The following is a 25,578-nucleotide window of genomic DNA, read 5'->3' on the forward strand; positions in this document are numbered from 1 at the left end:
AGCGGATCCACCTCTTACTCCTTGGAAATCCAGTGGTGGTACCTTAAAGAACCGGCACGGGAGCTGGCCCACGAATTAGCCGCCAGTGGCCCTGGCAGCAGAAGCAAGGTAATAAAAACAGCCAATGTGTGCAAACACCATGAATCAGTGTGATTTGTTACAAACCACAGGGTTGATTGCAATGGAAAAACAAGCGTGATTTCTTATTCAATGTGGTCTAGGAACACCCACAGAGAAGCCTGTGTTTCTAGAGTTGTGCCTAGTATCCATCTTCACAAAAATCCAGACATATAAGAGAGGTCCAAAGCCCACTAGAGGGTGCACTGTTTGGCACAATTTGGCTATTTGCATAAATTGTCTGAAATGTGATGGATACGTGGCTACTTCGCAAGTGCATGTTGTGGACGTGAGAGTCTCCATATCAAATGCTTGGTGAGCTATGTGTGCATGGATGAGAAGTCAATGGTCAGGGGGTCTGCGTTTTGCTCCTCACGGTTTCAGAATGCAGTGCCTTGAGTTCTCAAGTGAGGAAGAATCGAGCAAAGTTGTGGGTTGGGGATGGGCTCCGAAACCTCACATTTGGACCAAGAAGCATCATAGCACCCACAGGAAAAGTCACCATTCCAGACAGATATGACCATTGGCCATATTGTCTGAATCCACCCATTGGAAGAAAGGGAGGAAGGAAGGAGAAGGCAGCAGTAAAACCCATCTAGAATTCAATTAGCTTTTCGATGGGCTTCCGAAAGAGAGGAGCAGAAACAACAGGCTTGCAGAATTGCTTATTGGCAGCATGAAATATTTGTGTGATACAGTTAAGGTTAAGTTACAAGCCCTGCCCACAAACAAAATAAACCTTCACTGGCAAATATAAGACTCTCAGTCTATCGAGGGATATTATTAAGGGTCCAGTCAATGCCCCATACACATGTTTTTACGACAGATGACACTATAGGTTATTGGTGCTGTTCTGAGTTCAAATTGTTGTTTTATATACTAGTGGTTTTATTTTGTATTGCACTGTGTGTTTATTTCATGTGTTGTTTTAGGCACCTTGTGCTATATGTAAGCTGCCCCGAGTCCCTTTGGGGAGATGGAGGCGGGGTATAAAAATAAAATAATAATAATAATAATAATAATTATTATTATTATTATTATGGAAAAGTAGATGAGGATACAAATAGTGGTAGATCTCAACTTTATTCTCAGTATAGAGATAGATGCTTGGAACATAAATAGGGTGTGATCCAAGGCGTTGATGTGCCTCAAACCCTTAGGTTGACTTCTCCACTTGCCTTGCCACCCATTTCCCTTTGGCTTTTATGTTCATGAGAACACTCAAGAGTATCAGGTTGATTTAAATTAGAAACAGCAGAGTGCGGATATGAAGCATTGAACCAGAGTGAGATGAAACTGGGGAGACCCATATAGCTATGGAGCTCACCTGAGGACCATCTCTTGGGCCTACCTTACAAGGGTGTTGATGAATGATATGATCTGTGTAAGGTACCCTGAGGCCTCATCTACACTGCCATTCAAAATGCAGATTATCTGCTTTGAATTGGATTGTATGGCAGTGTGGACTCATATAATCCAATTCAAAGCAGATAACGTAGATTGTCGGTTTTGATAATGTGGATTATATGGCAGTGTGGATCCAGTCTGAGTCTCTCAAATCAAGGTCGGAATATACAAATGTAATGAACTGGGTGTCTGCTGATTATATTGAACCCAATTCACCATCTTGATAAGAATTGATACATCCCATGCATGGGGAAAAGAAGCAATATTTTTAGAAAAGGAAGCACGATCTCTTTGATGCATCAGTTGTCATTTATTTACAAACTTGTGAAACAAGGCCTGTTAATACCTTGACTTCCTGCTACGTCGCTGTCAGACAAAGAAAGAGATTTAAGGGTTTGATAGATTGATCAGCAATGATTCAAAGGGGTCGGTGGCTTCCCTGCCCCTGTTTTCCTATCTCCAAACCCTACTGCTGTTGTGGGATGGGAGCTGCACATGTGTCCAGCCCTTGGAGACATTGCAGGAACGCGCTCTGCAGTGGGATGAGATATCTTCCCTCCGACGTGCAATAATTAAAATGTAGCAAGGAGGAGAAACAGGTGATGTTGTAGGGATTCGTTCCTAAACCAGACAAAATCTATCTAACCATTGCAAGGGAACGGTCCTTTAAAAAAGCCTTCCCAGGATGACACGTACTACTGCTGAATGAGAAATAGGGAAAATGCTCTATCATGTGGAGGGAGGACCTGTATAGTACAAGCAGGCTTCAATGGGTCTCTGAAAAGAGGCACATTACACTCCCCACATAATGATTCTTTTGATCCTGCCGCATCAAGGATATTGGGCACATTTGATACCCTACTGCAGACCTAAATGCACTCTTTTCCTGTAGGAGTAAATGGTAGCTATTTATTATCTAAGATAGAGGTGAACTCTGAAAAATCTCTATCAGAGGTTCTAATTAGATTAAGGAGCAGGGATATATATATATATACTGTATATACTCAAGTATAAGCCGACTTGAATATAAGCTGAGGCACCTAATTTTACCACAAAAAAAACTGGGGAAAAAATGACTCCAGTATAAGCCGAGGGTGGTAAGTTCCAGAAATAAAAATAGATACAGTAGAGTCTCACTTATCCAAGCTAAACGGGCCGGCAGAAGCTTGGATAAGCGAATATCTTGGATAATAAGGAGGGATTAAGGAAAAGCCTATTAAACATCAAATTAGGTTATGATTTTACAAATTAAGCACCAAAACATCATGTTATACAACAAATTTGACAGAAAAAGTAGTTCAATATGCAGTAATGTTATGTTGTAAATACTGTATTTATGAATTTAGCACCAAAATATCATGATATATTGAAAACATTGACTACAAAAATGGCTTGGATTATGCAGAAGCTTGGATAAGCGAGGCTTGGATAACTGTACCAATAAAATTACATTAATTGAGGCATCAGGAGGTTAAATGTTTTTGAATATTTACATAAAGCTCTAATTTAAGATAAGATTGTCCAACTCTGATTAAATCATTATTCTCATCTTCTTCAATGTAAATGTGCTTATGTATCCTTTTAATAATAATAATAGAGTAAAATAATACATATAATAATAATAATAATAATAATAATAATAATAATAATAATAATAATAATAAATACAGGAAAATAATACAAGTAATAATAAATAGAGTAAAATAATAAATGCAATAATAATAAGATCAGAGTGAAATAATAAATGTATTATTAATAATAAAAATAGAGTAAAATAAATGTAATAGTAGCAACAATAATAGAGAAAAATAATAAATGTAATAATACCAATAATAATTGAGAAAAATAATAAATGTACCACATATTCTCGAGTATAAGTTGATCCAAATATAAGCCAACCAGGACCCTCACCTGAGTATAAGCCGAGGGGGGCTTTTTCAGTCTTAAAAAAGGGCTGAAAAACTAGGCTTATATTCAAGTATATACAATATATAAATGGGAGGAAATGATCTGACCCACAATAAGAAAAGGATACCTTATGATAACCTAAAACCTCAGTCAACTTTCATGAGATTTTTTGTGTTTTGGCATCTCTTTAGTGGAAAACTCACACCTCTACATAGAAATTAGTATGATCTGCGCATTACCTGGAGGTGCTCTTCTTTCAGGTTTCGCAGACAAATCTTCCCTTGAAGCAAGGGGAAAAAAATCAAAAATATTCAACAATTTGCAGTCTCACCCAATGGAGGAAAAGCTTTTGGGATTCCTTTTTCTTGCAAGTGAGGACAAAACAAGGTTGTATCGTATGGAGCAGGTTTAGCTGTGTCTCAGATTAGTGCAACCTGTTTACTCTCACCTTGGAAATGCCTGATTCTACCAAGTAGCCCCATTTCTTCACCTGTATTGCTCCACTGAGTTCTGTTCCAGAGTGGAAGTAATATGACAAACTACTGCTGGATGTGGCTGTTGGGTTGAAATAATATAATATCGGGTATAGCTTTTGGGGATTCCAACCACTTCATTCCTCCCCCAGCCCTCATAGAGTGCATCTACATTGTAGAGTTACTTCAGTTTGACATCATTTTAACTGCCATGTCAATTGCTATGGAATCATGGAAATTCTCATCCTACAAAATCCGCCAATATATGTTGGTGCCTCGCCAAGCTACAACTCCCATGATTCCACATCATTGAAGTTTCCCATTTTTACTCCCAAGGACAGCCTGCATTCCATGGATGCTGAATAGGTCTAATCCTCATAAAATTCAAAGCAAATAATCTGGATTCAGAAACTGGATGGTATGGCAGTGTAGATCCAGCCCATCTAGGCTGCCATTATAATGCAGATTGAACTGCATTATATGCTCAGTGTAGACTTCTATGATGCAGTTTAACTGCATAGGATTATATGACTATATTATGTATTATAATGGTAATGCAGATGGGACCTTAAAATGGAGCTACACTGCCTTATAAAACTTTGAGGTCCAGATGTGTTAGGCATGATGTCATGGGTGCCTGGACAGGCTTAAATTAAGTGGCTTGGTTCCAAGCCTCTCAGAGGAGAAAACGTTGCTAATGGGGATCAGTCTCCTGTTCATGATTCCAAGTTCATGATTCCTGCATTGTCAAGATTCAGTTTCAGAGTGTGGATTAACTCAAGTGAACTGGATTATATCAGGCCCGTTCTACACTGCCATATAATCCAGATTATCAAATCAAATAATCCATATTATCTGCTATGAACTGGATTATGTGAGTCTACACTGCCATATAATCCAGTTCAAAGCAGATAATCTGTTTTATATCCCAGGGTCTGATCCCTCATTTGAACTGGATTGTATGAGTCTACACTGCCAGATATTCTGGGATAATCAGATAATCTGGGATCAGATCCTGGAATATAGGGCAATGTAGATCCAGCCTGAGAAGGCCCTCTCCATATTCCCACCAGATGTAACTGTGTCCCTTCTACACTGCTATATAATTCAGATTATCAAAGCAAATAATTCACATCATCTGCTTTGAACTGGATTATTTTATTCTACACTGCCATTTAATCCAGGTCAAAGTGGATAATCTGGATTTTACATGGCATTATAGAAGGAACCTCGGGTCTTTTTTTATTGTCCTTTATACCAGGATTTGATCCCAGATTATCTGCTTTAAACTGGAATATATGAATCCCCACTGCCAGACAACCTGTAATAAATAGAAAATCTGGGATGAGATCCTGGTATAAAAGGGCAGTGTGGCATCAACAATGTCATATAACCCAGTTCAATACTCTTACTGTATATGGCTTATACTCAGGTGAGGGTCCTGGTTGGCTTATATTTGGGTCAGCTTATACTTGAGAATATATGGTACATTTATTATTTTTCTCTATTATTATTGGTATTATTTCATTTTTTTCTCTATTATTGTTGCTACTATTACATTTATTTTACTCTATTTTTATTATTATTATTAATACATTTATTATTTCACTATGATCTTATTATTATTATTGCATTTATTATTTTACTCTATTTATTACTTGTATTATTTTCCTGTATTTATTATTATTATCATTACATGTATTATTTTACTCTATTATTATTAAAAGGACACATAAGCACATTTACATTGAGGAAGATGAGAATAATAATTTGATCAGAGTTGGATAGTCTTATCTTAAATTAGAGTTTTATGTAAATATTCAAAAACTTTTAACCTCCTGATGCCTCAATTAATGTAATTTTATTGGTATCTATTTTTATTTCTGAAATTTCCCACTCTTGGCTTATACTGGAGTCAATGTTTTCCCAGTTTTTTTGTGGTAAAATTAGGTGCCTCGGCTTATATTCAGGTCGGCTTATACTCGAGTATATACGGTAATCTATGTTCAGAAACTGCATTGTATGTAGTATAGACTTACATAATATAGTTTGAATTGCATTGAGCTGCATTATATGTGTGTACGATGACCATATAATGCAGTATCTATAGCAGCGTAGAACAAGCATAAGAGTTTTTCTTCTGCCAAGACAATTGATATGATGTAGTTGCTGGTTTTTAATGTAGGCATTATGCCAGTTGATTATTCCTATAATCTGTTTTTTGGCAGGGAAAAATCTGTAGTTTTGGAAATCTTTTGTTTGCTTTAATTTTTGTGGAGTGCTTTGAATCCTTCCTATTAAAAAAGCAACAGAGTCTTGTAAGACCTTGAAGTTAAGGCCTCTGATGAAGTTGACTGGTGTTCGACAAAGGAAATATCAACACTGCGGTGCATAATTTAATTGTTATGGAATTCTTGGATATGTAATTCATATTTGGAAAGCACTAAGGCAGGCATTGGGCAAACTTGGGCCCTCCAGGTGTTTTGGACTTCAACTCCCACAATTTCTAACAGCCGGTAGGCTGTTAGGAATTGTGGGAGTTGAAGTCCAAAACACCTGGAGGGCCCAAGTTTGCCCATGCCTGCACTAAGGTAACCAGGAAAGATATGGAAAATTCCATCAACCTTTATGTCAATCCCATTGATTAAATAATACCCTAACATGACATCATCTCTTGCCGCCAATCAGATTCGATTGTGCTGATGACGTCACCGGGGATAATGCTGTCAAGATGAAGTACCGTATATACTTGAGTATAAGCCGACCCGAATATAAGCCGAGGCACCTAATTTTACCATAAAAAAACTGGGAAAACATTGACTCAAGTATAAGTTGAGAGTGGTAAATTTCAGAAATAAAAATAGATACCAATAAAATTACATTAACTGAGGCTTCAGTAAGTTAAATGTTTTTGAATATTTACATCAAACTGTAATTTACGATAAGACTGCTCAACTCTGATTAAATCGTTATTCTCATCTTCTTCAATGTAAATGGGCTTATGTAGCCTTTTAATAATAATAGAGTAAAATAATAAATGTAATTATAATAATTATATTATTATATAATGTAATAATAAATGGAGTAAAATAATACATGTAAGAACTAATAATATCAAAGTGAAATAATAAACGTATTACTACTAATAAAAATAGTTAAATAAATGTAATGGTAACAATAAAAATGGCATAAAATAATAAATGTATCCATAATAATAAATAGAATCAAATAATAAATGTAATAATACCAATAATAATAGGGAAAAAAATAAATGTACCATATATACTCGAGTATAAGCCGATCCGAATATAATCCAACCAGGACCCTCACCCAAGTATAAGCCGAGGGGGGATTTTTCAGTCCTAAAAAAGGGCTGAAAAACTCAGTTTATACTCGAGTATATACGGTATTTCTTATTTTCATCAGTGTCATGGTTACACAGCCAAATATGATAAATTGTTCCTAGAGAGAGATCCAGGAAGAATATGTAATTGTGTAACCAGAGTAGGAATGGTTAGGTTCTGGAAATGTTCTCTTCTGAACTTTCAACCCAAGCTCTATTAAATCATGTCAAAATATGCAAATTGTCTTCATTTGCATAGTCTCCATACAGGTCAGATTTTTCCCACTGTGGATTTCGAATGGCAGCAATGACATTTTAGTAGAGTCTTTTTTTAAAGTCCTAAGTTCGAATCTGGGGAGCGAAGTGAGCTCCTGCTGTCAGCTCCAGCTTCTGCCAACCTAGCAGTTTGAAAACATGTAAATGTGAGTAGATCAATAGATACTGCTCCGGCAGGAAGGTAACAGTGCTCCATGCTGGCTCTTCATCTTAGAAATGGAGATGAGGGTACAAGAATAAAGTTATTATTATTATTACTATTATTTATTTATTTGCAACATTTATACCCCGCCATTCTCACCCCAAAGGGGAATCAGGGCAGCTTACAAGTTATATTTACATACAATGTATTATATTATTAGCATAGCACAATATAATCATTATATATTACTATATTGTACTATAACACTATATTGTAATATTATTAGTAATATTACATGTAATATAAATATACAATTATAATAATATATTACTGTATTATTGTTGTTGTTGTTGTTGTTGTTGGCACCAACCCCCAGAGTAGAACAAAACCTTTACCTTTACTAGATCACAATGCATATCACAGCATGGAAAGGTGACTTGATTGTACTACAGTCTCCAAAACCCTTCAGCAAAGTGGTTTAGAGATAAACTACATTTGGATCAGAGATTTGTCTCAAGCCACTTGGCCAAAATATCTAAATATTCTTAAGTGTTTGTGAATACTGCACTATATATCCAAGTGAGAGAGGGACCCCATCACTGCCGTATAATAAAGTTTTAAACAGCGTTATGTGGCAGCATAGATGAGACCACAGAGTCACAGAATGATGTAAAGTCAAGCGCATTCTGGTTCAGTAGTAACGTCCCATCACCACATAAGCATCAAAATGTATTTAGTGAACAAAACTAAGAAGTCATTTGAACACAGCTCTCACACCCATCAAAGGTTTTCAGGAAACCAACATTTGAGCTTATTGATTAACATAGTGATTATGTGTTGTCGAAGGCTTTCGTGACCCAAATCACTGGGTTGCTGTGAGTTTTCCAGGCTGTATTGCCATGTTCCAGAAGCATTCTCTCCTGACGTTTCACCCACATCTATGGCAGACATCCCCAGAGGTTGTGATGTGTGTTGGAAACTAAGCAAGTTGGGTTTATCTATCTCTGGAATGTCCAGGGTGGGAGAAAGAACTCGTCTGCTGGAGGCAAGTGTCAATGTTGCAATTGGCCATCTTGATTAGCACTGAATATCCTTGAGGCTTCAAAGCCTGACTGCTTCCTGCCTGGGGGGATCCTTTAAGAACAACACTCAGAAAACAGTGGAATTCCAGACAGGAAATAAACAGGGCCAGCCAACACATCCCAACAAAGGATTCCCCCAGTCAGAAAACAGCCAGGTTTGGAAGCTGCAAAGCCATTCAGTGCTAATCAAGGTGGCTAATTGCAACATTCATACTTGCCTCCATCAGACAAGAGTTATTTCTCCCACTCTGGACATTATTCCACAGATATATAAACCCCACTTGCCTAGTTTCCAATAGACCTCACAACCTCTGAGGATGCCTATCAGAGATTTATTTATTTATTTATTATTTACAGTATTTATATTCTGCCCTTCTCACCCCAAAAGGCACTCAGGTTGGATTGCAATGTAACATATACATGGCAGACATTCAATGCCATTATCAGACACACAACATATAAAGACAGACATATACAGATGTGGGCTAATCATCAGGAGAGAATGCTTCTGGGACATGGCCATACAGACCGGAAAACTCACAGCAACATATTGACTATGCACTCAGCACACCAGAAACCACTTTTTATATAAACCATATTGACGTCCTTTAGACTCTTCAATAGAGCTTCCCATAATACATTCCATGGAGATGACAAAGCAAACATGACTATCCTAGATTCAGAGACTTTCACAACATGGCACTTTGAGATGCCCATCAGAGACCTTTTATTGATGCAAAGGGAACGACCTTTTCAGCAATGGCACTTGAGTTCTGTAATATTTTTCAAGGAGCTTTTTATCCTCCTTTTTTGGAGCAGGTAAAAGTCCCTCTTATTTTTCTACATTTATCTTTTAAAAAATATTTTAATGTATTATTCACCATTGTAATGAAATGACAAGGGACCTTGGATTCTCCAAATGTTATCTGTTTTGCACAGTCCCTTAATATTAGCTATGTAAGCTCTGACTACACCAGGCATGGGCAAACTTTGCCCTCCAGTTGTTTTGGACTTCAACTCCCACAATTCCTAACAGCCGGTAGGCTGTTAGGAATTGTGGGAGTTGAAGTCCAAAACAACTGGAGGGCCGAAGTTTGCCCATGCACAATCTGCACTGCCATATAATGCAGTTAAACCGCATTATATGTATCTTGAATGATGTGCAGCATGGCAGTTTGTGTGTTCGAAGGGTAGACTGTAGTAGAAACAGAAATAAAGAACAAACAATAGATCATAATCCAATTCTGTGTTTAAAGGCATCTCTTTCCTAACTGCTTTCATTGCTATTTCTCATTTCACAGCTCCCTTTGAAACCTTAACTGTTTGCAGTATTATCAATTAACTGACTCACGGCCCCGTTCTTCGTGCCTCCTGCTATTGCTGTCTGAGCAACAGATACAATAGCTGGATTGCAGTCGCTTACACCAAGCTGCATTTCCTCCACATATCTTGCCCTGCAAGTTAAGAAACAATGGAGTGCATCCTCCGTCAAGGCAAGGCGTTTTCCCATTAACCCTGTTCACGTTGCAACACGCAAGATGTTCCAACAAGGAGACGTAGCTGCTTAATGTTCTGTGTGTACGAAGGCATACGTGATGCATTTTCTCTGCTTCAAAGGCCCCTGTTTAATTAGTTTTCTCCTTCTTTTCCTTTCCAGGTACCTAATAAGGATGCAACGAAGATCAGTGTAAGTGTGCCTCAAAATTTATTCTTCCTATCTGTGGGTTTCGGGAAGGGCTCTGCATTTAGAAGTGGAGTAGACACAGTCTTGGCACATTCAATTGTGAACTTGAAGAGCATGTGTCCAACAGGATTTACTATAGTGCACTTGATAGGCATATATTTGGGTTGTTGTAAGTTTTCCAGACTGTATGGCCATGTTCCAGAAGCATTCTCTCCTGACGTTTCACCCACATCTGTGGCAGGCATCCTCAGAGGTTGTGAGGTGCTGGAAACTAGGCAAGTGGGGTTTATATATCTGTGGGAGAAAGAACTCTTGTCTGCTTGAGGCAAGTGAGAATGTTGCAATTGGCCAGCTTGATTAGCATTGGATAACATTGAATCCTTCCTGGTGGAATCCTTTGTTGGGATGTGTTAACTGGCCCTGATTGTTTCTTGGCCAGCTTGATGTTGCAATTGGCCAGCTTGATGAGCATTGGATAACATTGAATCCTTCCTGGTGGAATCCTTTGTTGGGATGTGTTAACTGGCCCTGATTGTTTCTTGTCATGTCAGACTACACAGAGAAATCACTGAAATTCACAAGCATGTGGACAATTTCAACAGAAAGGAAGAAATAATAATAATAATAATCCAAAAATACATCACACAGTCCTAGACACTTGGGAAGTGTTGGGCTTGTGATTTTGTGATACGAAATCCAGCATATCTATCTTGTTTGCTGGGTTAGACTATGCCATTGTGTCAATAATAATAATAATAATAATAATAATAATAATAATAACTATTTTTATATACAGTAGAGTCCCACTTATCCAAGCCTCTGGATAATGCAAGCCATTTTTGTAATCAATGTTTTCAATATATCGTGATATTTTGGTGCTAAATTCGTAAATACAGTAATTACAACATAACATTACTGTGTATTGAACTACTTTTTCTGTCAAATTTGTTGTATAACATGAAGTTTTGGTGCTTAATTTGTAAAATCATAACCTAATTTGATGTTTAATAGACTTTTCCTTAATCCCTCCTTATTATCCAAGTTATTTGCTTATCCAGGCTTCTGCCGGCCCGTTTAGCTTGGATAAGTGAGACTCTACTGTACTGCCTCCATCTCCCTGGAGGTATTCGGCGCAACTTACAAACTTGATCCAACAAAACATATCTCAATAAATAAACCATGAAAATTAACAAAATCTGGCTACCAGAATTAAAAACCTCCAAAAACAGGACAGTAAATAAAGAACAACACTCAGAAGACAGGGGAATTCCAGACAGAAAACAATCAGATCCAGTTAACATCTCCCAACAAAGGATTCCCCCAAGTAGGAAACAGCCAGACCTTGAAGCTGCAAGGCTATCCAACGTTAATCAAGCTGGCCAATTGCAACAATCACACTTGCCTCAGGCACACAAGAGTTCTTTTTCCCACCCTGAACATTCCACAGATATATAAACCCCACTTGCCTAGTTTTCCAACACCTTACAACCTCTGAGGATGCCTGCCATAGAGGTTGGTGAAACGTCAGGAGAGAGTGCTTCTGAGACATGGACATACAGCCCGGAAAACTCTCAGCAACCCAGTGATTCCAGCCATGAAAGCCTTTGTTTTTATATAAAAATGAAGTAGCATGGTGTAGTTATGTGAGTGTTGGATGAAGAGCCTGGGAGATTATGGTACAAATACCTGGTTAGCCATGGATACCTACTAAGGCAGGGGTCCCCAAACTAAGGCCCGGAGGCCGGATGCGGCCCTCCAAGGCCATTTACCTGGCCCCCATCCTCAGTTTTAGGCTTAGGCTCATCCAAAGTCTGAAATGACTTGAAGGCACAACAACAACAATCCTACTTGATTATCTCATTGGCCAGTAGCAGGCCCACACTTCCCACTGAAATCCTGATAAGTTTACAGTATGTTGGTTAAAATTATTTTTATTTTTAAATATTGTATTGTTCTTTCATTTACCAATATTGTAAATGAAATATTGTAAATGAATGCTATGGTAATAATATAATGTATTGTGTATATTGTGTATTATCAATATAATATTGATAATAATATTATAATGTAATACAATATAATATTTATTTATTTCAGTATTTCTACCCCGCCCTTCTCACCCAATAGGGGACTCAGGGCAGCTAATAATAATAATAATAATAATAATAATAATAATAATAATAATAATAATAATACAATTGTATAATATAATAATATTAATTCTATATTATATAGGTAAAGGTAATATTACTAATAATATTACGGTATAATGGTATAGTACAATATAGTATTATATAATGCTAATATTGTGCTATGCTAATAATATATTGTATGTATATACAACTTGTAAGCCACTCTGAGTCCCCTTCAGGGTGAGAGAGGGTGGGGTATAAATGTAGTAAATAAATAAGTAATTGTTGCTTGGGGGGGGGGGGGGTGTTGCACTACAAATAAGACATGTGCAGTGAACATAGGAATTTGTTCGTTTTTTTTCCAAATGACAATTTGGCCCCTCAACAATCTGAGGGACCATGAATCGGCCCTCCACTTAAAAAATTTGAGGACCCCTGTACTAAGGCAAGCCACTCTCTGAGCAGTAGAGGAAACCAATGGCAAATCTCCTCTGAATAAATCTTGCCAAGAAAACTCTAGGAATTGACTTGAAGACACATAACAACACCGCTTTGGATGCTTTCTTAAATAGCATTCTTGTGTATTCCTTGTTTATGTTGAAATTGGAACTATGTTTGTGCCCAATTTACTGGGGCTCACAATGTTGAAGCTGGGTGAAAACAAACCAAAAGGGAGAAGAAAGCCTTCTCCTTTAGCTATCTCTTTCCCACTTTTCTCTTTCCCTCCTCTCTTAGACCTTCTCCCACTATTCTGCCCCACTTGTCGCCCCTTCCCCACCACCTTCTGAGATTGCTCAATATCTCAGCATAGCCACATGCAGCACTAGAGGAGCTTTATATTTACCTTCAGAGGAATAAAAACACAACATTTATCCTAAATTATACCACTGCAGGGTGCAAATAATGGTGGACAGCTTTATTTGTATCTTGGCACAAAGGAGTTCCCTCTTGAGATAGGAGAAAGAACTCACAATACACAAAAGGGAGGAGGATATTTTTATTTTCACAGTAACAATGGCCAACATGCAGTCTACTTCCAGTCTGTAATCCTCTTGACTCTTTAGGTCAAACTCGCTCTTAGGGTATACTTAAAATGCCACATATTTAAGGTATATTATGTACTCTCATCCCCCAAACAATCCAGGGATCTCTAATAGTGTAAGCAGCAACAGTTCACCAAACTACGGAGAATTTGGGGGTGGAATAAAATTATTGATAACAAACATATATTCTGTTTGCTATGCACATCAAGATCAATGGCTGGTTCTGTGCTTTTGGGAAGGAAGGCCAGTGGGATATTTTTGGTGTCTGGGAAATTATGTGTGTCTGTTTGAAAATGGGAGTGTATCTGAGAGTAAAAGAAAGGAAATATTGTATAAAGTGTGAACCAGACCTGCAAAAAAAGGGTGATCTGCTGATTGTGAATCATCACCATCATCATCATCATTATGTTTTATACAAAACAAAGAGTGTATTTTTGGATAGGGATAGGGACCCCTTATAGCATTTCTCAACCTGGGGGTCAAGACCCCCAGGGGATCATGAGGCAGAATCAGAGGGGTCACCAAAGACCACCAGAAAGCACATATTTCTTATGGTCTTAGGAACCCCTTTGGCAGAGAAAGCTGAAGATCTCTCCCCCTGCTTGGTCCAATTCTATCATTGGTGGGGTTCAACGGGCTCTTTGATTGTAGGTGAACTACAAATCCCTGCAACTACAACTCCCAAATGTCAAGGTCTGTTTTTCCCAAATTCCACCAGTGTTCACATTTGGGCATTTTGAGTATTTGTGCCAAGTTTGGTCCAGATCTATCATTGTTTGAGTCCACAGTGCTCTCTGGATGTAGGTGAACTACATCTCCAAAACTCCATGTTAATGCCCACCAAACCCTTCCATTAGTTTCTGTTGGTCCTGGGAGTTCTGTGTGCCAAGTTTGGTTCAGTTCCATCGTTGGTGGAATTCAGAATGTTCTTTGCTTGTAGGTTGACTATAAATCCCAGCAACTATAACTCCCAAATGACAAAATCAAACCCCCCAACCCCACCAGTATTCAAATTTGGACATATCAGGTATGTGTATTCATTTAAGCTTCCCAAGGAGGAATGGAGGTCCTTGTTTATGTTGAAATTGGAACTATGTTTGTGCCCAATTTACTGGGGCTCACAATGTTGAAGCTGGGTGAAAACAAACCAAAAGGGAGAAGAAAGCCTTCTCCTTTAGCTATCCTGCATATCAGATATTTACATTACAATTCATGACAGTAGCAAATTTTCAGTTATGAAGTAGCAATGAAAATAATGTTATGGTTGGGGGTTAGCACAACATGAGGAACTGTATTAAGGGTTCGAGGCATTAGGAAGGTTGAGAACCACTGCCTTATGGCAATGAGGTTGTGCTCAACCTGGATGGCACCAGGGCATCTTTAGTCTTCTTTTTTGTTGTGTTTGCATTCTGTATATGTTGAATGTAGAAGAAGTTGTGTTTTTAGTGTGGTCAGAAGGAGGATACATTTGGGAGCGATGAAGTAGCCGGATGCTGCTGGTGCATTTATTTCTGCAAGAGGATGAGGGCAGGATTAGAGAGGCCCCGCATGCTGGGGATAGTTTTGGACAGATGATACATTTTAAATGTATTATTGCTGGAAGTGGAGATGGACGGACGGGATTAGTGGCTTGCTGTTGACTACAGCAGAGAGATGCTTTTAATTAAAGGAAGGAGGAGGTGGAATTAGTAGGCAGAGTTCAATTTTGGATGACTGACCCAGTGCTTGGAAGTATTCGTTGCAAGGCAGGAAGGACAGGGATGGCCAGAAGCAGTGAATTGCAGCAACAGAAGCATATATTTGAGAGACAGGTTTCGAAAAGAGAGGGAAAGAGCACCACCAAAAGGCGTTTCGTTCAAAGTGACTTCATTTTCAAAAAGATGCTCTGGTAACTGGATACTACGCAAAAAGGTTTGAATATAAAGCCTCATTTCTACAGACACATATTATTTTTGTGTCCTGATCTATAATCCCTGATGTTTGCAAGACTATGAGGGAAAAGATACTTCGGACATGCATTCTCATGTAATGCATTAGGGCACAATTTCCTGCATGGATTGCAGGCATGGAAAACATATTTCAGGGCTTCGGTTTCATCAGTTTCAACTCCAAACTAGGCTTTAGTTCAATCTACAAAGGCCTCTCTGTCTTACGATCTGATTATCATTGACGTCTTGTCCATACAAGTCATTCCTGAGCTACGAAAATCCGACTTACAAACAGCTCACAGTTAAGAACAGGAAGTGAGGAACATCTACCCCCAGGAAGGGAAATCCACTTCTGGAAGAGTTATTATCAGGAGAGAAATGAGTCCCCACTGTAGTTTTCTCTCCAATCCTTGTTTCCACAACAAGCCCAATTTCTCAAATCCAATTCTCACAGGGACAGAAAGTGTCATGAAATCTTTGAAACAGGGGCACAGAGAGGTAAAGCAATCAGGGCCAGTTACCATCTCCCAACAAAGGATTCCCCCAGGCAGGAAGCAGCCAGGTTTTGAAGCTGCAAGGCCATTTAGTGCTAATCAAGATAGCCAATTGCAACATTCACACTTTGCTTAAGCAGGCAAGACTTCTTCCTCCCACACTGGGCCTTCCACAGATATGTAAACCCCACTTGTCTAGTTTCCAACAGACCTCACAACCTCTGAGGATGCCTACTATAGATGTGGGCAAAATGTCAGGAGAGAATGCTTCTGGAACATGGCCATACAGCCCGGAAAACTCACAGCAACCCAGAATCTTGTTTGTAACTTGGGGGCTGCCTGTATAACCTAATTTACACCTTAGTGCTTTTGCTACCAGTTCCTGAATTTATTTTGAGATCTGAGTATAGGAACCCAAGAGATTGCCTTATATTGTGTTTGATCATTGGTTCATCTAGTTCAGTGGTGTCAACCCTGACTTGGCAGAAATTATCTCAGGTTTCAGGCAGAATTGCTTTCTGGTCCTGTCTGAACATTCCTGCTATTCCCTGGTTGTCTTCCACCCAAATGCTAACTGAGCTTGATCCTGCTTAGCTTTGGAAATCACATGAAATAGGTGTGTTCAGGGTTCATGAAACACCCTTTTTCCATTGAAGCCTGACATCTTTGAAGTATATCCAGATTTTTAAAACAATTTTGAAATGAAGATGGACAACTCAGGCCTTATTGGAAAATAATGTTATTTATCTGGATAGGGTGCTCAGGCTTCTAAGGGGGTAAATTTTTAGGAAGAATATACAACACATACCAAACTAGATTACATATGGATAGACTGGATCATAATGCACTTCCCAAGGTTGGATCCCTACATATTTTAGAGTAGAACTGATGAATGTGTTGTCAATGGCTTTCATGGCTGGAATCACTGGGTTGCTGTGAGTTTTCTGGGCTGTTTGGCCATCTTCCAGACACATTATTTCCTGAGGGCCTGCTTACACCTCCCAACAAAGGATTCCTCCAGGCAGGAAGCAGCCAGACCTTGAAGCTGAAAGGCTATTCAATGCTAATCAAGATGGCCAATTGAAACATTCACACCTGCCTCAAACAGACAAGAGTTCTTTCTCACACCCTGGACATTCCACTTAACTAATTTCCAACAGATCTCACAACCTCCGAGGATGCCTGCCATAGATGCAGGAAAAACATCAGGAAAGAATGTTTCTGGAACACGGCTGTACAGCCCAGAAAACTCACAGCAACCCAGAACTGTAAATTCTGCCCAACTTCTGAGAGTTGAACTTCACCAACATCCCTATGCCCAGGTTTGGGAGTCGTTGACTATAGCAAGGCGGAAATGCAATCTTTCAAAATCTGAAAGCAAAATGCTGCTGATCCCATTCTATGAGATCTTTGAAACTTATTTTTGGTTGCACCGATCAGGTGATTTCAATGACTGCATCAGTTAGACACAGCTTCAAATAAAAGTGATGTCAGTTTTTCAGGAAGGCTTACCGTATTACTCTGCAAAATGGAAGGCAACAGAAAGATCACGTGGAGGAATGTTTAAATGTCAGTGTATATTGAACTGCACAATAGCCTTATGGTGATGATTTCCTCTGCTGCTTTCCTCTTTCTTGGGTGCTTTCTAGGAGGACAGAACCGGCCGCAATAGCTTATGTTGTAATTATCTCCTGATGAGGCTATTATAGCACATTGAACAAAAGGCTGCCTTGAAAGGTGTTCAAATGCTACAGCTAATGTGAAACGCAGAGGCTAGATTGCTCGTGATGTTGAGAGATCATATAGGACTGATCTTGCAAGAATGACACTGACTTCCAATCTGCTTCTGAATTCAAGGTTTTGGTTTTGACCTACAAAGCCCCAAATGGCTTGTGGATAGAATGCCGGCAAGACTGTCTCCTCAAATATCATTCTGCCCAAAGTCCAAGATCAGCAGAAGAGGATCTCTTGCATAACCCAAAAGGCTGTAGACATTACAGGGCTTTCTCTGTTGTAATGTCCTGGTTATGGACTTTTGTTTCCCAAGAGAAGTCAGTCTGGCACAATTTCCTCTGAGTTTTCAATACTCACAAATTATATTATTTTACTTTGCCTTCAGTCTTTGAAATTAGAAATAGCTGCTCTAGCTGTATTAATTGTCTATGGCTTTTAACTCATTTTAGCTGGTCCAAAACAGATCTGAAAGGATCAATACGCTTTCCAGTCCTCAAGAAAGGGGATACTAGGGATTGTAGTACCCACCGGACTGTTGTATTTATTACTAATGAAAACAAACGATCCGCAAAATCTTTCAACAATGATGTTTACTATATACAGAGTCGGAAATGCCAAGTGTCCAAACTGTGTTCAGGAAAGGAAGCAGTACCAGAGATCATATTGCAAACATAAGTTGGAAAATGGAGCATACCAAGGAACTTCAAAAGGAAATCAGCCCATGTTTTATAGATTATAGCGAAACCTTTGGTTGTATAGATAATGAAATACGATGGGTCGCTCTTAAAGGTTGTTCTGACACACGTGTACTCAGGACAAGTGGCTACTACTGTTAAGACAGAATACAGAGAAATTAAATGGTTTCCAGTTGGCAAGGCTAGGCAAAAGTGCATTTTATTACCCTATCAGTTTAACATGTGTGCTGGAGCCACGGTGTCACAATGGGTTAAACCCTTGTGCCGGCTGAACTGCTGATCTGAAGGTCGGCTGTTCGAATCTATGAGACTGGGTGAGCTCTGTCTGTCAGCCCCAGCTTCCCATGCAGGGACATAAGAGAAGCTTCCCACAGGATGGTAAGACATCCGGGCGTCCTCTGGACAACATCTCTGTAGACAGCTGATTTTCTTACACCAGAAACAACTTACAGTATATTCTTAATTCACTACTGACATGATTTTAAAAATGTGTGTGCTGAACATATGATATATAAAGCAAGATTAGACTCATAGGAAGGAAATGTGAAAATTGAAGGAACATCAGCCATTTCAGATATGCAGATGATAGGATACTAGTAGAAAACAAAGGCCTGGAATTATTAATGAATGAGGTCAAGGAAGAAAGTATAAACGAAGGTTTACAATTGAATGTTAGACAAAGAAAAATAATGACCACAGATGATTTATATCATTTTAAGCAAATGACGAAGGCATTGAAATAGTTCAGGACTGTCCATACCTTGGGTCATGTCATGGAATCAGAAGACTAGGACGTGAGGAAACTAGATTGTACTATTGGTCACTTAACTGGGAAGAGCTCAGGATATCGGAAAGGAGCCAGTGATGCTTTGAGATGACACATGGGACACTTTTGTAAAGCTGATGGTCCCAGGTTGAATCCCAGACTAATCCAGGTTTTTTTTTTGTTTGTTTGTTTGATGGGCAGGACTTCTGCCCAAAATCTTACCAAGTTGCTGTCAGAATGAAATGTCCAGCATGTGACCTGATAGAAGGCAGTTTCCTATGTCCCTTGTGCTTGTTCCCATGTTAGATGAGGCAGACCTTTGAAATGCAGGCATCGAGTGGATGCTCAGAGTATGGATGTTTATAAGTTTGTACTTTCTCTACAAACACATCTGGGCATTTTTGGAGAATGGGTTCAGCCTCTCAGATAGGTCTTTTACAGTTTGGAGGAGAATCCTGAAGGCATTTGCTGCCCCAAAATGTGATGTATCAGCTCTTGAATTGTGTTTGTGAGATCAAGGTAGCATATAATAATAATCATCATCATCATCATCATCATCAAAAAACAAAGATACAACATATTCTGTATTGGTTGTCATATTCAGGCACTGAATGTTTGCCTTTTTGTGATTGGAATCTGCCCTGAGTCCCTTCTGGTGTGAAATATAAATAAAGTTTATTAATATTATTATTGTTATTGTTAACTGCAGTTCAAAAAATAAGTTGATGGTTGGAGGTTACTGTATAGATACATTTGAGTAGGCCGAATTGTATGTAGGATTTAACTCCTTATTCTGTTAATTCCTTAGTATAATTTTCATGTACATCTTGTCTAGTTTTTAATAATTTTACATAGTTTTTAATCTGCATTGTTATAGGTTACACTAAAGGTAAAGTCCAGTCGTGACCGACTCTGGGGGTTGGTGCTCATCTCCATTTCTAAGCCAAAGAGCCGGCGTTATCCGTAGACACCTCCAAGGTCATGTGGCCAGCATGACTGCATGGAACGCTGTTAACTTCCCACCAGAGCGGTACCTATTGATCTACTCACATTGGCATGTTTTCGAACTGCTAGGGTGGCAGAAGCTGGAGCTAACAGCGGGTGCTCACTCCACTCCCCGAGTTTGAACCTGGGACCTTTTGGTCTGCAAGTTCAGCAGCTCAGTGCTTTAACACACTGAGCCACCGGAGGCTCCATAGGTTACACTATGTAACACCATTTTTGTTTCTGGATTTTAAGTATCGTTTCCCAATTGCTTCCAGCATAAAAACACACCAAAAAAGTTTATTAAACTTGCTGTGGGTTTTCCAGACTGTATGGCCATGTTCCAGAAGCATTCACTCCTGACATTTCACCCACATCTATGACAGACATCCTCAGAGGTTGTAAGGTGCTGGAAACTAGGCAAGTGGGGTTTATATATCTGTGGGAAAAAGAACTCTTGTGTGCCTGAGGCAAGTGTGATTGTTGCAATTGGCCAGCTTGATTAGCGTTGGATAGCCTGGCAGCTTCAAAGCCTAGCTGATTCCTGCCTGGGGGAATCCTTTGTTGGGAGGTGTTAACTGGCCCTGATTGTTTCTTGTCTGGATTTCCCGTTTTCTGAGTGATGCTCTTTATTTACTGTTCTGATTTTAGAGTTTTTAAAATACTGTTAGCCGGATTTTGTTCATTTTCATGGTTTCCTCCTTTCTGTTGAAATTGTCCACATGCTTATGGATTTCTGTGGCTTCTCTGTGTAGTTAGATATGGTGGTTGTGAGAGTGGTCCAGCATTTCTGTGTTCTCAGATAATATACTGTGTCCAGGTTGGTTCATCAGATGCTCTGCTATGGCTGACTTCTCTGGTTGAATCAGTCCGCACTGCCTTTCATGCTCCTTGATTCATGTTTGGACAATGCTGCATTTGATGGTCCCTATAGAGACTTGTCCACAGCTGCATGGTATACGGTAGACTCCTGCAGAGGTGAGAGGATCCCTCCTGTCCTTTGTTGAACGTAGCATTTGTTGGATTTTCGTAGTGGGTCTGTAGATAGTTTGTAGGTTGTGTATCTTCATCAGCTTCCCTATATGGTCAGTTGTTCCCTTGATGTATGGTAAGAACACTTTTCTCTGGGTGGATCTTTATCTTTACACTTGTGTCTTGTTCTTGGTCTTGCAGCTCTTCTGATGTCTGTGGTTCTACAGGACAATGGAGACTCTGTGGGATGTTTGGGCCACTTCGATCATTGGTGGGGTTCAAGGGGCTCTTTGATTGTAGGTGAACTATAAATCCCAGCAACTACAACTCCTAAATGTCAAGGTCTATTTTCTCCAAACTCTACCAGTGTTGACATTTGAGCATATTGAGTATTTGTGCCAAGTTTGGTCCAGATCCATCATTATTTGAGTCCACAGTGCTCTCTGGATGTAGGTGAACTACAACTCCCAAACTCAAGGTTAATGCCCACCAAACCCTTCCATTAGTTTCTGTTGGTCATGGGAGTTCTGTGTGCCAAGTTTGGTTCAGTTCCATCGTTGGTGGAATTCAGAATGCTCTTTGCTTGTAGGTGAACTACAAGTCCCAAACTCAAGGTCAGTGTCTACCAAACCCTTCCAGATGAAGTACAACTCCCACACTCAAGGTCCATGCCCACCAAAACTTTTCCAGTATTTCCTGTTGGTCATGGGAGTTGTGTGTGCCAAGTTTGGTTCAATTCCATCGTTGGTGGAGTTCAGAATGCTCTCTGATCGTAGGTGAACTATTTTTGGAAGGGGATTGGGATCCCTTATGGCAGCGTTTCTCAACCTGGGGGTTGGGACCCCCGGGGAGGTCATGAGGCGGTGTCAGAGGGGTCGTCAGAAAGCTGAAAACCTCTCCCCGTTTGGCCCAATTCTATCATTGGTGGGGTTCAAGGGGCTCTTTGATTATAGCTGAACTATTTATTTATTTATTTCCATCACTTTTACCCCGCCTTTCTCCCTGAGGGAGAAATCCCAGTAACTACTAGTCCCAAATATCAAGTCCTATTTTCCCCAAACTCCACCAGTGTTGACATTTGAGCATATTGAGTATTTGTGCCAAGTTTGGTCCAGATCCATCATTAAGAGTCCACAGTGCTCTCTGGATGTAGGTGAACTACAACTCCCAAACTCAAGGTTAATGCCCACCAAACCCTTCCATTGGTTTCCATTAGAATCATAGAATCATAGTTTCTGTTCATTAGTTTCTGTTCATTGGAGTTCTGTGTGCCAAGTTTGGTTCAGTTCCATCATTGGTGGAATGCTGAATGCTCTTTGCTTGTAGGTGAACGACAAGTCCCAAACTCAGGGTCAATGTCCACCAAAACCCTTCCAGTATTTCCTGTTGGTCATGGGAGTTCTATGTGCAAAGTTTGGTTCAATTCCATCATTGATCATAGGTGAATTATAAATCCCAGCAACTACAACTCCCAAATCACAAAATCACTCCCCCCCCCCAACCCTAGAGGTAAAGGTAAAGGTTTTCCCCTGACGTTAAGTCCAGTTGTGACTGACTCTGGGGGTTGGTGCTCATCTCCATTTCTAAGCCGAAGAGCCGGCGTTGTCCATAGACACCTCCAAGGTCATGTGGCCGGCATGACTGCATGGAGCGCCATTACCTTCCCGCCGGAGCGGTACCTATTTATCTACTCACATTTGCCAGTCAGTCAGTAGCCTTTATTTCGGTCAACAAACCATTGGCTAGGATCAAGTTACAGTGCAATGATGGAATACAACATTTCAGTAATTTATGACATTGCATTTGGCTTATGCTTAATAACAAGTATCTCCAATCTCTATTGGTTATTTGGCTATCTTTATAATCTGAAACAAAAACTGATTACAGATTAGTAAACTGTCCCCTAGATACTCTTTGTTATACTCTCAACACAGATTTTTCATGAATCCCTTACGGCTTTTTGCAGCTGAAAAGAGAAATTTGGCTACCAATTGATCTACTCACATTTGCATGTTTTCGAACTGCTAGGTTGGCAGGAGCTGGGGCTAACAGAGGGCGCTCATTCTGCTCCCAGGATTTGAACCTGGCACCTTTTGGTATGCAAGTTCAGCAGCTCAGTGCTTTAACACACTTTGCCACCACCAGGGGCCCCCAACCCTAACAGTATTCAAATGGGATATTTGGGCCAAATTTGGTCCAGTGAATGAAAATACATCCTGCATATGAGATATTTACATTATGATTCATAACAGTAGCAAAATTTCAGTTATGAAGAAGCAATGAAAATAATGTTACGGTTGGGGGTCACCACCACATGAGGAACTGCATTAGGAAGGTTGAGAACCACTGACTCATAGAATAGTAGAGTTGGAAGAGACCTCATGGGCCACCCAGTCCAACCCCCTGCCAAGAAGCAGGAAATCGCATTCAAAGTACCCCCGACAGATGGCCATCCAGCCTCTGCTTAAAAGCCTCCAAAGAAGGAGCCTCCACCACAGCCCGGGGGAGAGAGTTCCACTGTCGAACAGCCCTCACAGTGAGGAAGTTCTTCCTGATGTTCAGGTGGAATCTCCTTTCCTGTAGTTTGAAGCCATTGTTCCGTGTCCTAGTCTGCAGGGCAGCAGAAAACAAGCTTGCTCCCTCCTCCCTATGACTTCCCTTCACATATTTGTACATGGCTATCATGTCTCCTCTCAGCCTTCTCTTCTGCAGGCTAAACATGCCCAGCTCCTTAAGCCTCTTCTCATAGGGCTTGTTCTCCAGACCTTTGATCATTTTAGTTGCCCTCCTCTGGACACATTCCAGCTTGTCAACATCTCCCTTCAACTGCGGTGCCCAGAATTGGACACAGTATTCCTGGTGTGGTCTGACCAAGGCAGAATAGAGGGGGAGCAGGACTTCCCTGGATCTAGACGATATACCCCTGTTGATACAGGCCAAAATCCCATTGGCTTTCTTAGCAGCCACATCACATTGCTGGCTCATGTTTAACTTGTTGTCCACAAGGACTCCAAGATCTTTTTCACAGGTACTGCTGTCGAGCCAGGCATCCCCCATTCTGTATCTTTGATTTCCATTTTTTCTGCCGAAATGACGTATTTTGCATTTGTCCCCGTTGAACTTCATTTTGTTAGTTTCGTTTTGAATTCTGCTCTTGACAGACTAGAGAGATGGGCCGAAACTAACAAAATGAGTTAGAGGGAGAGGCATGTCCCAAAGCGGGGCTCCTGGGCCCTGTCGAGAGAGAGGACGAGGGAGGGAGAGCTGTGCATCGATCCCTAAGCGCCCTTTCTCCTTTCCTTCCTTCCAGACGGTGCGCGTCCAGGGCAACGACATCTCGCACCGGCTGCGCCTCTCGGGGCTTCGCCGGCAGGACGCGGGGCTCTACGAGTGCCGTGTCTCGGACTTCGGCGGCGAGGACACGGTGGAGCACCGCGCCCAGGCTCTGCTCCGCGTCCTGCCCCGCTTCGCCCCGCCCGACGTCCAGGCCGCCGAGGCCGTCTCCCACATCCAGAGCAGCGGGCCCCGCAGGAGCGGAGGCGCCGGAGGAGGAGGAGGCGGTGGAGGGGGATCCGGGAGCAGCAGCAGCAGCAGCGCCGCCTCGCCCGCCCGAGCCACCAACGCCCCCGGCCTGGGAGACAAGCGCCTCTTGCCCGCCCAGGGAGAAGCCGCAGCCTCCTCCTCCTCCCTGTCTTCGTCCTCTTCTTCCTCTTCGTCCTCCTCGTCCTCGTCTTCCTCCAGCACTACTACAGTCGCCGCCGCGGCCGCAGCCTCGTCGGGAAAAGCCGCCATCCTCCGGCAGCAAGGATCAGGTCAGTACGCGGAGCCGCAGCGGCACCAAGTGGCCGCCGATGAGAATTGCAAGGCACTCGCTCTGTTGTGCAGCACTGACCTCTAGAGGCGAGGCTGGGGTTTGCAGCTCTTCTGCTCTTCTTTTATGACAGAAATGAGGTTGGGGAAAAGGGGGGGTGTTGTGTAGCAAGTGCAGTTTGACACCACTTTTATTATTATTGTTGTTGTTGTTGTTGTTATTATTATTGTATGACACAGCAAATAATAATAAATAATAAATAATAAACTTTATTTTTATATCCCGCCCCATCTCCCCGAAGGGACTCTGAGCGGCTCACAACAGGGACAAGCCCGAACAACAACAACATATTTAACATAAACTTAAAACATTCCAACAATACACAAAATAAAATAATGGACAAATACATTAAAATCCATGCAGATAAAATCAAAGTAATTAAAAGCAACCCAGTGAGGACAGGTTTCATAAAGTGCTGTATCATGGAAATAAGTAGCAGTAATAAAGTGCCATATGCTTTTAAAACAGAAAGAAGTATTTTAATAACAGCTCTATTGGGCCTGTTCATTTAAACGTGCTCTGGAACA

General features: G+C 40.6%; 1 protein-coding gene across 1 annotated transcript in view; it reads left to right on the forward strand.

Annotated features, from left to right (window-relative positions):
• Positions 1–25,578, forward strand: part of vstm2b (V-set and transmembrane domain containing 2B) — a 91,376-nt gene that overhangs the window by 4,571 nt on the left and 61,227 nt on the right. The window contains exons 3-5 of the mRNA XM_003227029.4: positions 1–108; positions 10,406–10,435; positions 24,491–24,992. The exon at positions 1–108 is cut by the window's left edge and continues 77 nt beyond it. Coding sequence (XP_003227077.2) covers positions 1–108; positions 10,406–10,435; positions 24,491–24,992 — 640 coding nt within the window. The remainder of the gene's footprint in view (positions 109–10,405; positions 10,436–24,490; positions 24,993–25,578) is intronic.

Source organism: Anolis carolinensis, unplaced genomic scaffold, assembly GCF_035594765.1.
Source record: "Anolis carolinensis isolate JA03-04 unplaced genomic scaffold, rAnoCar3.1.pri scaffold_31, whole genome shotgun sequence".
NCBI classification, from domain to species: Eukaryota; Metazoa; Chordata; class Lepidosauria; order Squamata; family Dactyloidae; genus Anolis; species Anolis carolinensis.